General features: G+C 30.7%; 2 protein-coding genes across 5 annotated transcripts; one reads left to right on the top strand and one right to left on the bottom strand.

Moving 5' to 3' along the window:
• Window positions 1-746: 746 nt before the first annotated feature.
• On the bottom strand, window positions 747-7539 carry LOC122627300 (NADPH-dependent diflavin oxidoreductase 1). 2 transcript variants are annotated; one of them, XM_043808363.1, is made up of 12 exons: window positions 7190-7539; window positions 5564-7039; window positions 5411-5490; window positions 3725-3845; window positions 3569-3650; window positions 3308-3447; window positions 3053-3198; window positions 2883-2968; window positions 2650-2796; window positions 2223-2531; window positions 1930-2132; window positions 747-1843 (listed from the first exon to the last, which is right to left on the bottom strand). In XM_043808363.1, the coding sequence occupies exons 1-12, from the start codon at window positions 7273-7275 to the stop codon at window positions 1720-1722; spliced, it is 3000 nt and encodes a 999-aa protein (XP_043664298.1). In that variant the 5' UTR covers window positions 7276-7539; the 3' UTR covers window positions 747-1719. The 2 variants fall into 2 exon arrangements, with proteins under 2 accessions (XP_043664298.1, XP_043664297.1); XM_043808362.1 differs by lacking the exons at window positions 5411-5490; window positions 5564-7039; window positions 7190-7539 and adding an exon at window positions 4524-5257.
• Window positions 7540-7757: 218 nt separating this feature from the next.
• Window positions 7758-14178, top strand: LOC122627299 (ubiquitin thioesterase trabid). Of its 3 annotated transcripts, XM_043808359.1 has the most exons (9): window positions 7758-7915; window positions 8597-8752; window positions 8927-9973; window positions 10052-10357; window positions 10429-10630; window positions 10714-10991; window positions 11102-11331; window positions 11408-11828; window positions 11903-14178. In XM_043808359.1, the coding sequence occupies exons 3-9, from the start codon at window positions 9237-9239 to the stop codon at window positions 11979-11981; spliced, it is 2253 nt and encodes a 750-aa protein (XP_043664294.1). In that variant the 5' UTR covers window positions 7758-7915; window positions 8597-8752; window positions 8927-9236; the 3' UTR covers window positions 11982-14178. The 3 variants fall into 3 exon arrangements, with proteins under 3 accessions (XP_043664294.1, XP_043664295.1, XP_043664296.1); XM_043808360.1 differs by lacking the exon at window positions 7758-7915 and having other exon boundaries at window positions 8009-8834; XM_043808361.1 differs by lacking the exon at window positions 7758-7915 and having other exon boundaries at window positions 8012-8752; window positions 10076-10357.
• Window positions 14179-14333: the final 155 nt, after the last annotated feature.

The raw sequence follows: 14333 nt of genomic DNA, 5'->3' as shown, positions 1-14333 counted from the left end.
TTTTTTGTAAGGCGTGCAAGATTGGAAATTCTATTTTAAATATTAATAACATGTGTAACAAGCATGTGTTTAGAAATTGAAATTTTTTTTCTTATAATATGAAAAGTAATATATATATATATTACAATAAATTTAGCATGCAAACAAAAAAGTTAATACATAAAGTATGAACATCTGTGCAATATCTACTTTATAGATAAAAAAAATTAAAACACTTATAATTAACTTAACTAACATTTAAAATATAAATAATAACATTTTTGATCTAACATTTCATTGTATGTTTTTTGTTCATCGAAAATATACTAAAAGGATCTAACAAATGAAAAACAAATAGATGAAATAAAAATGATCTTTCTATTTATACAATAATTAAAACAATTTGCTCAAATACCATTATTTGCATTTAAAAGTTATTATGCAAGTATGAAGAAAGTAATCAAAGCAATATATATATATATATATATATATATATATATGTATATTTTAACTATATATTGTAAATCTCTCTCTCTGTGTCAATAGTTATTTTTTCAATAATGTACCATTTCTATTTTTTTATGGAAAAGATCTACAAAGTATGATGTAAAGTATGAATTATTACATTTTCTTTGGTACTTTTCTTCTTCCAAAATGTATATTATATGCTTTATTACGGTTATGAAAATAATGTAAATTTCTTAATCGATCATAAAATTTGTAAAAATCATACAAATGTAAAATCTAAATTGTTCATACAAAAAATGTATCTGTCCATAATAATCTCAATTTTTAATAATCACTTCTTGATGTATATTATCCAACATTATTGTCTGTTTCATCATGGATCATTTACTCATAGAATAATAGAGTCATATAGACTCGTTCGTATCAACTTTACTATGTTCTTATGTACTATGTTTGGTCACTTATAATGGCTTAAAAAAACATAATTTGTAAAGTTATATAAGAGCATATCATTTGTATATTGATATCAAGAGTATTTTCGTGTAAAGTAAGTTTCATTTATGTATAACAAAGGAAAAAAAAAAGAAACAACACTTAAAAAATGACTATTAACAAAACAAAAGTAAAAATGTAATGATATATACAAATACTACAACCTTATTAGTAGTATTAACGTTCATATCACAAACTATAAATTTATTAATAATCAAATTTGTTCTATTTCATTTCCTAGCATGCATATACATAAGTGGTATGTGTAATTTTAAAATACAAACAACAGCAGTTTAAATGCTCGTTCAAAATTTTTTTCTATTAACAATATATTGCTTCAGATCGTTTTTCTTTTCTTCTTCTTTTTTCCAAAAATTGTTTATTTGTTTCTTTAATTAGAAAAAGATTTACTCGAACGAAAGTTGAATTGTTTAATTTGATTTAAAGTTGAAATATTCAATCACAGAATTTAAAGAATTTAATTGTGTGCTTACTCTCAGCGGCTTATATTTAATTCAGGCATTTCTGTAGAACCTAATACGATGTAATTTCCTTGTTAAGGCTGATTGGTCCAATTTATTACGATATTTTGAACAAGTTACTATATTGAGATATCGTTTACAATGATTGCCAAGGAATCCTGTACCTCTGACCTTTTCACTTTTTCTAATCCATAACAAAATGCTGATTGTGTAATAACGATCTTTGGCATTAATTGAAATCTTTTAAAATAATTCCAGAGATCTGAGGCATGTCCAGAGAAAGTTATTCGGAAAATATTCAATATCCCCAAGATATAATAACTGGCATAACAAAAGAAAATAAAATTCCACTAAAAATGCCAGTGACAAGTGAAGCTGCGCCAAACATACCAGCTATCGATGCGTATTGTGGTTCTACCATTCTAAAAATGAAACAAAAAAAGAACGTAATTTATAATAAACGATTATTGCAATTAAATTGCTTCATTTTAGAAATATATTCTCTTACCTAGGGCAATACATCATTGAGATTGAAGAAAGATAACCATGAGAAACACCCATTGTAATGCCAATAATCAAATATGCCCAATCATTGTTAATAAACACTGGCAAATATCTTTTTGTTTCTGCTGGATAATAATTACAGAAAAGAAACAATGGTATATAGAATATCCGTAAAACATTCGGAATCACCAGATACTTTTCACTGGGCTAAATGAAACAAGAAAAAAGAAAGGAACACTTTTAAGTTTCAAATGTCGATAGCAGCAAGAGATAATAAGCAATAAAATATTTATATACCCATTGAACCATAGATGCAATGGAACTACCAATCATAGCAGTAACGTTGAAAGTCAGAAAACACATAATGCTAACATAAAAATCAAGTGGAATTATGAACTCTGCACTCGAACGTTTTATATCAGATTGAACAGAGGGGAATAAAGCAAGAGTAACGAAAAAGACAATAAATATGTTAAAAAGCTGAGAAGAACACTGTGAAACTATTTTCCAATAAGGTAGCTCTTCTTTCTTCCCTCTTGTACTATTTTCCAGTTGTCTCTTATTTAACTCTTTTTGGTGAAGTAATTCGTGATATCTATAAAATCTCTTCAAAATAATGACAAAGTTAATAATATGTACTTTTTGTTTTTTGTGTTTTTGTTTGTTTTTTTTGTTTTTTTTTTTCTTCATTAGAAATAGATCTATAAGACATAAAAATTCTTACATTTAATGGAAGAGCAAAATAAGTGTCAAAACAGGCTAGAAGAATAAATAAAGCTGTTATAAAGTAATAGATAGCAGCAGTCCGTGCATTTGGTGCCATAATTTGAGAAATAAGATTAATGACAGCTGTGAATGTTCCACTTATATTCTGTAAAAATTAATTGCGATAAAGATAACATTTACTTGTTAAGTATTCCTTTAATATAAAATAGATGTTATAATATTTATAATTACCGAGCCCAAAATAACAGCCCCTGTATATTTACCAGGAAGTTTTGCAGCCATTCCAAATACCGAATTTTGATAAATGCCATTAGCGACTGCAGAAATTTATTATATAAATGTCCTTATTTTTGAGTAATTATTAATATATAATTAGATCTGTTGTAAAAAAGAGATCTTACTGTTTAATATTATAACAGAAATCATAGTGATCCAGAAAAAAATTCCAGGCCATTGAGAAGTGTCCATCATCGCCAATACAACGGTAAATAAAAATATTAGAATTTGTACAAAGATGCCCCATGCTATACGCGTTGTTAAATTTCCTCTAAAGATAAGATAAAAGTAATCATACAAATTAATATTTTCTCACAGTGCACATTTTTTTTTTTTTCCCTTATATAAAGTGAATATCAGAAAAATCAGAATATACATACCTGATTTTTATAAATATATTTAACCAATTAAATAACAAGTTTGGGATTTGTGAGGCAAATCCCAGATATGACAAAAAATTTGTTGAATAATTAGACTCAATTTCTATGTATTCTTTGGATAACTTATAATTGACAAAATACTGTAAAAATAAAAAATTTCGCTCAGATAAATAAATCATGAAATAAACTTATGATAATAATAATAATAAAAAAAAAAAAAAAAAAAAGAAGAAGAAAAATACTCAAATAAATAATCCTTACATCTTTTGCTGTTATAAACATATTCCATGGCATTAGAACACCAATTCCATGAAGTACTAGTATCGAAAATACTAAATTTAATCTAAAAAATTTCAAGTAAAATATTTGTATTATTTTTGTACATATCAAATATTTTAACTTACACTATAAATGTACCTGTCGCGTGGAGGATTTATTTCTAAATCAGCTTGATCCATTGTTACACCTTTAAAGTTTAATTCGTCATCAGGTCTTCCAGTTCCTTCCCAACCTGGTGAAAGGCGTACAGGTTCACTGCCTACAAAAGTAAATTAATTTATTTCTATAAGGTTTTCTCTCGATAAAACAATAATGATTATTTTACCAATCTGATAATATATAAACACTCCAAATTGTACTATATAAAAAAAATTAATAATAATTTTTAACACACTTCATTTATGGAATTTAATCTTCAAACTTAACGTCATTAAAATATTGTTAATAACAAAACCAAAAAAAATAATTGACCGATTAAATAGAATAAATTTTTATTAAACTTTGCACTGATACATTGAAGAAAAATTATTTGTTTGTATTAACGAATTATTATACCTTATCACGGTAGACTTTGACCAAATTCAATGCAATAACAGTACAAGTTTATTTAAAAAAAAGAATACATGCTTATTTGTTCTACTTCTATATAATCTAACAAATAATAAAGCGCACCCCAAAAGTATTCTGGATAAAATATCCACTGAAAAAGACTTGCAAGCAGACTGTGTTGGAACTTAATTGAAGATCCGTACCAAACCGGTTCAAGTAACTCTGCCCTTATAAAAGTAAATAAAAAAGAACATGATTCTTGGAAGAGAGAGAGTAACTCCTTTTATGTTATACCTTTTAAGTTACCTTTTAAGTTACAAAGATAAAATGATGAACATTGTGATCATGCAATAGAAGAATTTTTTCTTTGATAAAAAGTATGACATACCTTTCGCAGGGACGATTCGTATTCCGCTTGAATCTTTTAAAAGAGTTTGTTCTTCTGGACCCGCGCCAATTTCTTTCTTCGTATAACTACCCGCCATTTTTTTGGTATGATTTCAAACTTAAATTGATTTAAAAAGTAGACACGCAATGCATCTCAAATAATGATCGATAGATAAGTAATATATCGTTGAATTTTTAACAAACACGACGTGATTTTCGTAAATAAAACTTTTTATAGAAAATTGTACAGTTCTATTTCAACGCCATGTGCGACTCAATGCGTACATTCATCGAATTCCTTCCTGTTGATTTTAAAACTAGAAACTTTACTTACTTTTAGTCCTTAAAACTTTAAGATAATTCTAATGTACAAACACAAATCTAAGAGATTAGAATACAATGTAGTAAACGACGCTGAAACGCGAGATAAATCATTTTCCTATCTAATTTTTAAAGGTTAAATTCTAGTAGGATTCTAAATTCATTCCACGCCTACGCATCATATTAGATTTTTCCATTAGATGGCGAGCTGATCGAGTGCATCATATATTCAGGACCGTATTTCGAAAAGTCCATTTCGATAACGGCATTATAATTACGTAGAAATTTGAAAATTAGAATATAAATATATTCAAACGTGATAAATAAATTTAGATGTGTGATTGTTAGTTTTTGTCATACTGGATTATATCATTATTTATACCTTTGTAATCGTTCATGCATATTCATTTTTATTTATCGATTAAGACCAAGTTTCACTTTGATAACGATTATTTTTTTCTAATTGTTCTATAAAATTAACAGCTTGCTCGTACGTTAATTTTCCATTCTCTTTTACTAAGTCGATAAATTCGTCACGAACGTTATTCGGCATATCTTTCGAACTGCCCGCCAAATAAATATTGGCGCCATTTTGAAGAAATTCCCAACATAAAAAATTATTTTCACGTATAATGTGTTGTACATATCTGAAATACGAATAAAAAATAATAAAATGTGTTTTGTAGTTATTTTCATACGTAATAATATGCGCGTGCTTACATCTTATGCTCTTGATCTCTAGAAAATGCACAAAATAATTTCAGACCAGTTGTGCTTGTCAAATTAATGAAATCTTCTTTACAATGATAATCTTTGTCTTTATATCTACATCCAAAAAATAATAAGCACGTGGTAAGATCTTGTTTCATAGCAGCTTTCTCTAAAAGTAACGATCTGAATGGTGCAATGCCTGTACCAGGTCCAATGAGAATTTTTGGCACATTGGACGGAAATATAAAAGTTCCTTTACGTATCCAAAAAATGATTTTACTTTTAACTTTTAAATTTGCTAGCCAGTTGGAACATAGACCTAATCTACGCTCGAATAGTTTTGTTTTATAATTGACAACAGCAACTAACATGTGAATTTCATTTTTTGTATTTATCGCGCTCGATGCGATACTGAAAGCACGTGGCTTTATTGGTGACATGATTTCAAATAATATTTGTATATTTAATTTACTTGTGGTATGTGGGAAGTCTGCTAAAACTTCTACGATATTTCTTCGTGGTCTATTTACATAATCATATAATTCTTCTTGACCACCAGGCATTGTAAATTCGTGAAGTTTTTCTTTTTCCAACTCATTTTCACTAATTTGATGTAATATTTCGAATGTAGACCTTCGTGGTTTGTAATTCAAATCCCAATACTGTGCTACAATTTCTCCTAGGGTTAAAGTTTGTTTTAAAACGTACGGTACTTTTATTTGTCTTTCAGACACCTGAATAATCATATCAGGATAAAGTAGAACGTTATTATCATTCAACACATTAAAAAATTTCTCGATTTGTTTCAGAGAATTTTTCGGTCTTACATAAATGATATCTCCTGGTTCATATATAATATCTTCTCTTTGAATTTTAATTAATCTAACATCTTGAAAATGATCTTCGGCAGTGGTTCTTGTATTTTCAATTATAACACCTATTTTCATTTCATCTTTTATATTCATTTCTTGTGTATAAATATCAGTCTCTAAATAATAAGCTATTTCTGTTGATGACCTTTGTTTACTATCATCAAGTATAGAAATTTTATATCTTTCAATTATTCTTTCAATATTATTAGATATATTTAGATCAGGTATATTATATACAAATATAATTTTTTCCCACAATTCCTGTACCCAAGGACTAACAACAGCATCTATACCTAAATCGTGTTGATCGTCGGCTAAACCTATTGGCAACAATTGTATTCCGCCGAGTTGTGCTAGCCTTTTATTAAGCTTTTTTGCAGCAAAATTAAATTTTTTATACGAACTATCACCAAGACCGATTACACCATATCCAATATTATTAAGCATAGAAGGAGGAAGACTTTTACGTAATAAAAATTTCCAAAACTGTTTCATATTATCGGGAGGATCCCCTTGTCCTGTTGTCGCAACGACGAAAACCATTAAACGTTCAGAATCAAAATTAGCTAAATCATAATCATCTAACGCAGATACTATGCTGTTCAATCCTTTCCTGAAATTAAAATGAAAATTCTAAACGAATATTCCTGCCTCGTAACGTGGAATGAAATATCGACATAATCATCTTGTTATTAAATAAATCCTCTTTTTTTTTTTTTTTTCTTTTTACAAAAAGTAGATTACCCAAGAAAGACAACAAAACCTTTTGGCACTTTTCCAGATTTGTTCGGCCACATCTTGAGCAGTTCCGGTTTCGCTAGCATACAATATAGTTATGCTAAAATCCATTGTGTAAAGTTGTTATGCCAACAACGAAAAAAGAGTCTTCGATTTTGTACCTGCCAACAAGCTGATACGACACACCAAATCCCGACGTGGTCTTTCTTAGACAGCTGATAATTTATGACGTCACTATTCATTCAGCTGAAGATGGGTTCAGATGTTTGATATGGATTTGTTCGACTATACAGAGAGATAGATGCTTTTTATTTGACAAATAAAATGAATTTCTATCATCCAACGAATAAACATGAATTTTTGACTCGATTAAATGTCAAGGATAAACGTTTAGGCTGAGAATCCTGCTTTTTGGCACGTGGCCTGAAGTATTTATAAATAAAAAATATTCTTCGCGTGTTCGTCGCATGAACGAATCGTTCGACATTGTCGGTGGGATAGAAGGAGAGGGGGAGAGGAGTTGGCAAATTTCGCGCGTCTTTCTCACTTTCTTTTTTTTTTTTTTTTCTTTCTTTTTTCTATCCTCTCTATCTTTCTCTCTTACTTCTCAACGCTGTTTACCAACGGACGATCTAAAATACGAAATATTAGTTTCAAGGACGTATATGTAGTGAATTGTGTACGAGGATTGCAAAGGTCAAGAAGAACCTGCGAAAAATGATAAAAAATGATAAGGAGCGAGAGAAAGAAGGTAGATAAGATCGATATATTTACATAATTATATTTTACGTATAAACGAATAGATAGATTGATAAAGAAAAGAGAGATACATAGATAGATAGATAGATAGATAGATAGATAGATAGATAGAGATAAAGAGAAAGAGAGAGAGAGAGAGAGAGAGAGAGGAGAATAAGAAAGATGAGGTTAGAAAGATCATCGGTTTTTGCGTATTCGCTGTATCGTATCCGTGACGTAACAGAGCGGAACGTCGTTTCTTCGTTGTATGCACATATTATGCTGGCAAAGCCGAGCGAAACCGTGTTGGCAGCACTGATGTCTGTTTGCGGATGACTGTCAAAACCTACTTTCTCGACGAAGTCCACAGCTTTTCGTGTCGGAACGAAAGAAGACACGATGAATTTATCCAATTCGTAGAACAAGAAGTGTCGTGGGCCACGGTGTCGCGTGGAAGAGCGTTCCTTTATTTGAAAAGAGTGAGTGAGTGCAAGCCCCGACCTTTGTTGTTCTCGTTTACTTCGTCTCGAGTCATCGCTCGATGGGTGTTGGGCCATCGTGTCTTCTTCGGCGGAAAGGAAAACGGCACCGATTCGAACGCGAGGAGAAAAGTTTACAACTTTCGCCCTCGCGTTTATCGACGCGCGAATCTCTCTTAACCTCTATTATTATCCTTTGTTAAATGCGCTTACAGTGGAGTGTTGGAGGTAGTGCATGAGACTTCTCGTTCTCTCTTCTTCTACTCGCATCCATCCTTTTTTACGAGAACCAGCTGATTGGAACCACTATTCAATGGAACTTATATATGCCTGACAGCCATCCTTTGAACATCGACGCATTACTTCATCAGGTACTTTACTCTTTCGATTGCTCAGCGATCATGTATTTCTTCTATTGCATTCCTCTATGCAAAACTTTTTTTCAACTTTAAGGTATTGAAATCTAACCTACCTATATGATATTATCTTACGGTTTCATATTTTAAATCTTATAGAAATTATTTTTGTTCTTTTTTTTTTTTCAGATATTGACAGTCAATATCGTCGCAACAATTTTTGTTCCATAAATTTCAATCAAAATGCTTGCCCCATGACCAAAAGTTTATTATGTAAAAAGTACAAGATAACCATATCTGCCAAAGCAAGTTGAATTCTATACTATATGCTGTGAAGTGTAGTTTATTGCTATGTTACTAAATATCATAAGTTTATATTCTGTTTATTATTATGACCGATACTGTTGTAAAACTGTGTGAAAATATTTAAATTAAATATTGATAACATTGTGTATGGTAGAGGTACAGAGTTCTCCCAATCAAGAATTATTCATTGAAGATGAATAACAGACTTGAAGAGGCAGAGTCAAAATGGACTTGTGAATATTGTACGTATGAGAATTGGCCTTCATCTTTGAAATGCACAATGTGTAGAGGTGCCAAGCCTTTATTGGGTGAAGATATTTATCGCTTACGTAATACAAGTCCACAAAGGTCAGGATCGAATGTTGCTTCTGGCCCTGTATCTCATATAAGTCCAACAGATCCATATAATCTAACCTCTCAGAACTATAGTCACAATGTACCAGCCGGAGGAATGTGGTCATGTGGCATATGTACGTATCTCAATTATCAAAATGCCTCGCGCTGTGTTCAATGCAGTAATAAGAAACCTGGTGGACATAACCAATCAATACACTCTATAGCTTCCAATTTACATGAGCATCTAGCACCACTTAGATTAGGAGATCCTCCGTCTAATTTAGGCTCAAATTCTCAAGTAAATCCACCGGCAATAAATTTGCATCCTGAAAGGTACTATAATGTACAGACTAACGCTCATCCAGAAAAATGGTCCTGTCTTGTATGTACTTATGAAAATTGGCCCAAAGCTACAAAATGTGTTATGTGTTTTCATCCGAAAGAAAAAGACAAAAGAGAAAGATCTGCAACAAATGTAGGTTTAATTTTACCAAGTCCTGAGAGAGATCATAATCAACGTGGTTTACCTTCTCCACCTCACGCACCTTATATTCATCAAACGCAACGAGAGGAGAATTCTGCAATTGCGAGAAGGTGGTTACTTTAGCTTTTAACTTCATTTCTTAGATCATTCAAATATGATTAAAAAAATGTATCTGATTAATGACATAGTACAAAATGTGTTACTTTTTACAGAAGTTCACACAGATTTACTGATAGTAGAAATGACAGTTTATCAACACCACAATCTCCTAATAATTGTGATTATGAACGTAGATTGAAACAATTAAGACGTCATACCGATTGGTGCTGGTTAAATGCATGTCTTGGTATTGTTGAAGGTGATAACGCACCTGTTGAAGCATATTTAGCAAGCGGTGGTGATCCAGCTCGTCAATTAACGCATTCTGAAGTATTGCTATTAAACAGAAGTAGTGCTTTCGATGTTGGACACACTTTAGTACATTTGGCAATCAGGTTTGTTTCTTTCTGTTTTTCACAAATATAAAATTTCATAAAATTGATATCTCATTTTTCGTTGTTTATAGATTTCAACGAGAAGATATTTTGGCTACATTATTATCACAAATCGAAGGTTCTGGTTCTGGTGTAAAAAGAGTACCTAGTTATGTAGCACCTGATTTGGCTGCTCAAATACGTAGGCATGTAATGAATAATATTCGTTTACGCAAGGGTTCTTTCTCTTGTTATTTTGTTACTGATATGGCTACATTTGCACTGCCTGCAGAGGTTATTATAAAATTATAATTTTTTTTCTAAACAATAATGTTCTACCAAAGACATATGTAGAAAAATAAATTATTTGTACATAGGTGGAAGATTTACCAAGTATAGTGCAAGAACAAATGTTAGAGGAATTATTGGATAAAGAAGCTCAACAACAGCTAGAAGGAGGTGGTGGCGAGCCACCTGCATTAAATTGGTCCTTAGAAATTACAGAACGACTAGGCAGCCGTTTGCACGCACTTTGGAATAGATCTGCTGGAGATTGTTTGTTAGACTCTGCTATGCAAGCCACATGGGGTGTTTTCGATAGGGATAATGCTTTAAGAAGAGCTCTTGCCGATTCTTTACAACAAGCAGGACAATTGTAAGTAATTATTAACATGAATTTACAAATATTTCAAATAATTTTCTTTATCGTTAAGAAAATCCGTTATTAATATTAATATACGTTACGTAATATAATTATTACTTTAGTTTTTATCCTCGATGGAGAGAGTACGAGGCGTCGCAGGCTTCAAGAATGTTAGATTTTACTTTAGAAGAAACACAATGGCAAGAAGATTGGGAAAGTTTACTAGCAACAGCTGCTCAACCTGGCAGTGCCCTAGAACAATTACATGTATTTGCACTTGCTCATATATTAAGAAGACCTATTATTGTTTATGGCGTTAAATATGTTAAAAGTTTTCGTGGGGAGGATATAGGTAAGAAATTACTTTAAAACAAAACTTGTCTCCTTTGACATTCTAATGAACTTATTATTTTTTTTCGAACTCATAGGTTACGCAAGGTTTGAAGGCGTTTATCTTCCACTTTTATGGGAACCTTCATTTTGTATTCGTTCTCCTATAGCATTGGGCTATACACGTGGTCATTTTACTGCTTTGGTTCCTATAGAACCATATGCATCATCTAGAATACCACCGATTTCTTCTCACGGTGGAGGGAATGGTCCATTGCAACAATTGCAAATACAAATGCAAACCACATTTATGCCATTAATGGACAGAGAGCATAAATTATTACCGATTCACTTCTTAAGTCCAGACGAAATTGGACGAGAAGAGTCTATTTTAAAAGACTGGCTTGACGTTTGTAGGACGGAAGGTGGTATTCTCGTTGCACAGCAAAAATTACACAAGAGGCCACTGCTTGTTGCACAAATGTTAGAAGAATGGCTCAATCATTATCGCAGACTTGTGTAAGTAGAATCTTAAGAATAATATCATGTTTAAAAATTCAAACCTACCCAATAATATTGTATTTATTTTCCAGTCAAACGAATAATGCACCATTTTCAAGACCAGTTGCTTTACAAGATTATAGTAGCGATGGTGATACAGAAGACGAATAATAAAGTCCAGGCACTTGATCAATAACGAGAATGTCCTTTTTCTATAATTTCGATACCAATGCCTCTAGAGTTATAACGCAAGATCTATATGATCTGAAGTTTATAAAAATATTTGAAGAAAAAAATTTGACTTAATATCATAATAGCATGCACAACGTTATACGAATACGGTCCTTTCACAATATCTTTCTACTATATCAAATTTTCTGATTCTCTATTTGATTAATCTTTGTTATAACAATAGTTAATTGAGGATGTTCTTGGATTTATCAAGACATTTTAAAAAGAAATTACGTATAAGTGTGATATAGTATATATCGTCAATTACAAAATTAAGGTTTTACAGTGATATTATCGTTTGCACAATTTCGCATAGTATAGTATAAAAAACTTCAATGAATTATTCAAGAATATTATGTGAAAACGAAACTATGGATCAAGGATATCTCGTTTTCTTTTTCTTTTCTTTTTTTTTTTTTTTGGAGTAGTGTCCTATCGATAATAATGATATACCTACAAGTCATAGCCATAAATCTCATATATGTTTACAAATTTACAAAACCATCTCTCTCTTCATCGGAGTGTGTATAAAAAGAAACGTTTGATGGTTCTAATACAGACCATGTGATCATTAATTAAAACTAGTATTACAAAAAGAAAAATTCATGTGTATAGCTGTCTTTGAATCAAGTTAACTATGAGCTGCGTTAATTAATGATGAAGCTGGATACAACGACATGTTTCTTCAGTGAGAGAGACAGGGTAGAACGTTGTGTTTCTTTCTATGGTTGCTCCTGGTGTGTTAACGCAATGTGATACCAATTGAAAACCGTACTTTTCTCCGTATGTAAAACTTGTGAGCGTGAATGAATTAATTATACTTTAGTAGTGTCGCAATGATTAAGACAGTTTAACGTTACTGAGAGTAGAGAGCTTTTTTAAAGCGATAAGGACTAAAAAGAAACAAAAGTAGTTCTACTTAAGGATTAAGATTATATCTGGTACACACACCAATGATATATGATGTATTTGCAGATAAAGAGCAAAGATTTACGATATATTTGGCTCGGCCAAACGATTAACCCTAATCAAAAAGTACAAAAAATCGTAAAAGGAAAAGTCATTTCTTTATAAATGTTAAACTATTCGCTTAAATTTAGTCTTCGTTTTTACTAATCCTAATGTAGTGTCTAGTCCTTTTAGCACTGTCATTTTTCTAATCGCACCGTGACGTGTGTGATCTACCCCACTGTGTTATTATGGAAAAGGTATGATACGTTTGAAAGACACATACACATGTGTCAATATTTGAATATTAACAAGGAATGTGTGTCCTGTTTCGTAAAAGTAAAAATGGAAGAATTTTGTTATTGTTCTCTATTTCTTTTGTTCTTTTTTTTTTTTTTCTTTCTTTCCTAATCGCAATGATATTAACTTCCTTTGTTAGATAACAAAAAAAGCGTTACATTTTCTCTTTAACTTTGTGCCGTTTCACGCGGCATTCTCCACGTGACGTGAGTAAAATATTAATAATGATGCTGTGCAGTTGTATTTCATTTTCGATAAGTGTTTTTTGCTCGTTGCCAGGATTTATAAGGCAAGTGATAAATATAAAGTTTTAAAAATTTAATCGATGCAAATAGAATTCTATATTAATATAGAGTATATATTATATAGATTATATTAAATAATATATCGATGTACAATAATTCTAAATAATGATTTATTATTATGATCATGGCATCGCTATCATCATTATCGTCGTCATAATCATAATGTTGTCATCATAATTTACCATCGTCGTCACCATCATTATTATTATTATTATTATTATTATTATTATTATCATTATTATTATTATTATTACTGCTGCTATTCTACTACTATTATTATTACCGTCATTATTACTATTACTACTATTACTACTACTATTACTACAAAGATTATACGAGTCGTAATAAGAAATATTGAGTTAAATCAATAAAAACAGAGGTTCTATTCTCGATTTCGTGCGGATTTGTTTGGTATTAGCTTGTTATTTATTTATTATTATTATCTTTTTTTTTTTTTTTATTTGTGATTATGATCTGCTCTAATTGCAAAATCATATGAATGTATGCATGCGTGTGATGTACATAAAACAGTTAGTTGCATGAATTTGAGAATAGGTACACTCTGGCCCATTTAATACCTCTTACAAAAGAAAAAAAAAAAAAAAATAATAATCCTGATCTTCAATCATGCTATTAAATATGCAATTTCTTATAGCTTCCATATTTAAAAATAATGACTCTCTATTTATATCGTTATGTTAATTTATCAATAGTTATAATCGTTCATAGATTATTACAA

Source organism: Vespula pensylvanica, chromosome 2, assembly GCF_014466175.1.
Source record: "Vespula pensylvanica isolate Volc-1 chromosome 2, ASM1446617v1, whole genome shotgun sequence".
Lineage (NCBI taxonomy): Eukaryota > Metazoa > Arthropoda > Insecta > Hymenoptera > Vespidae > Vespula > Vespula pensylvanica.
This window is presented reverse-complemented; position numbering and strand designations above follow the sequence as displayed.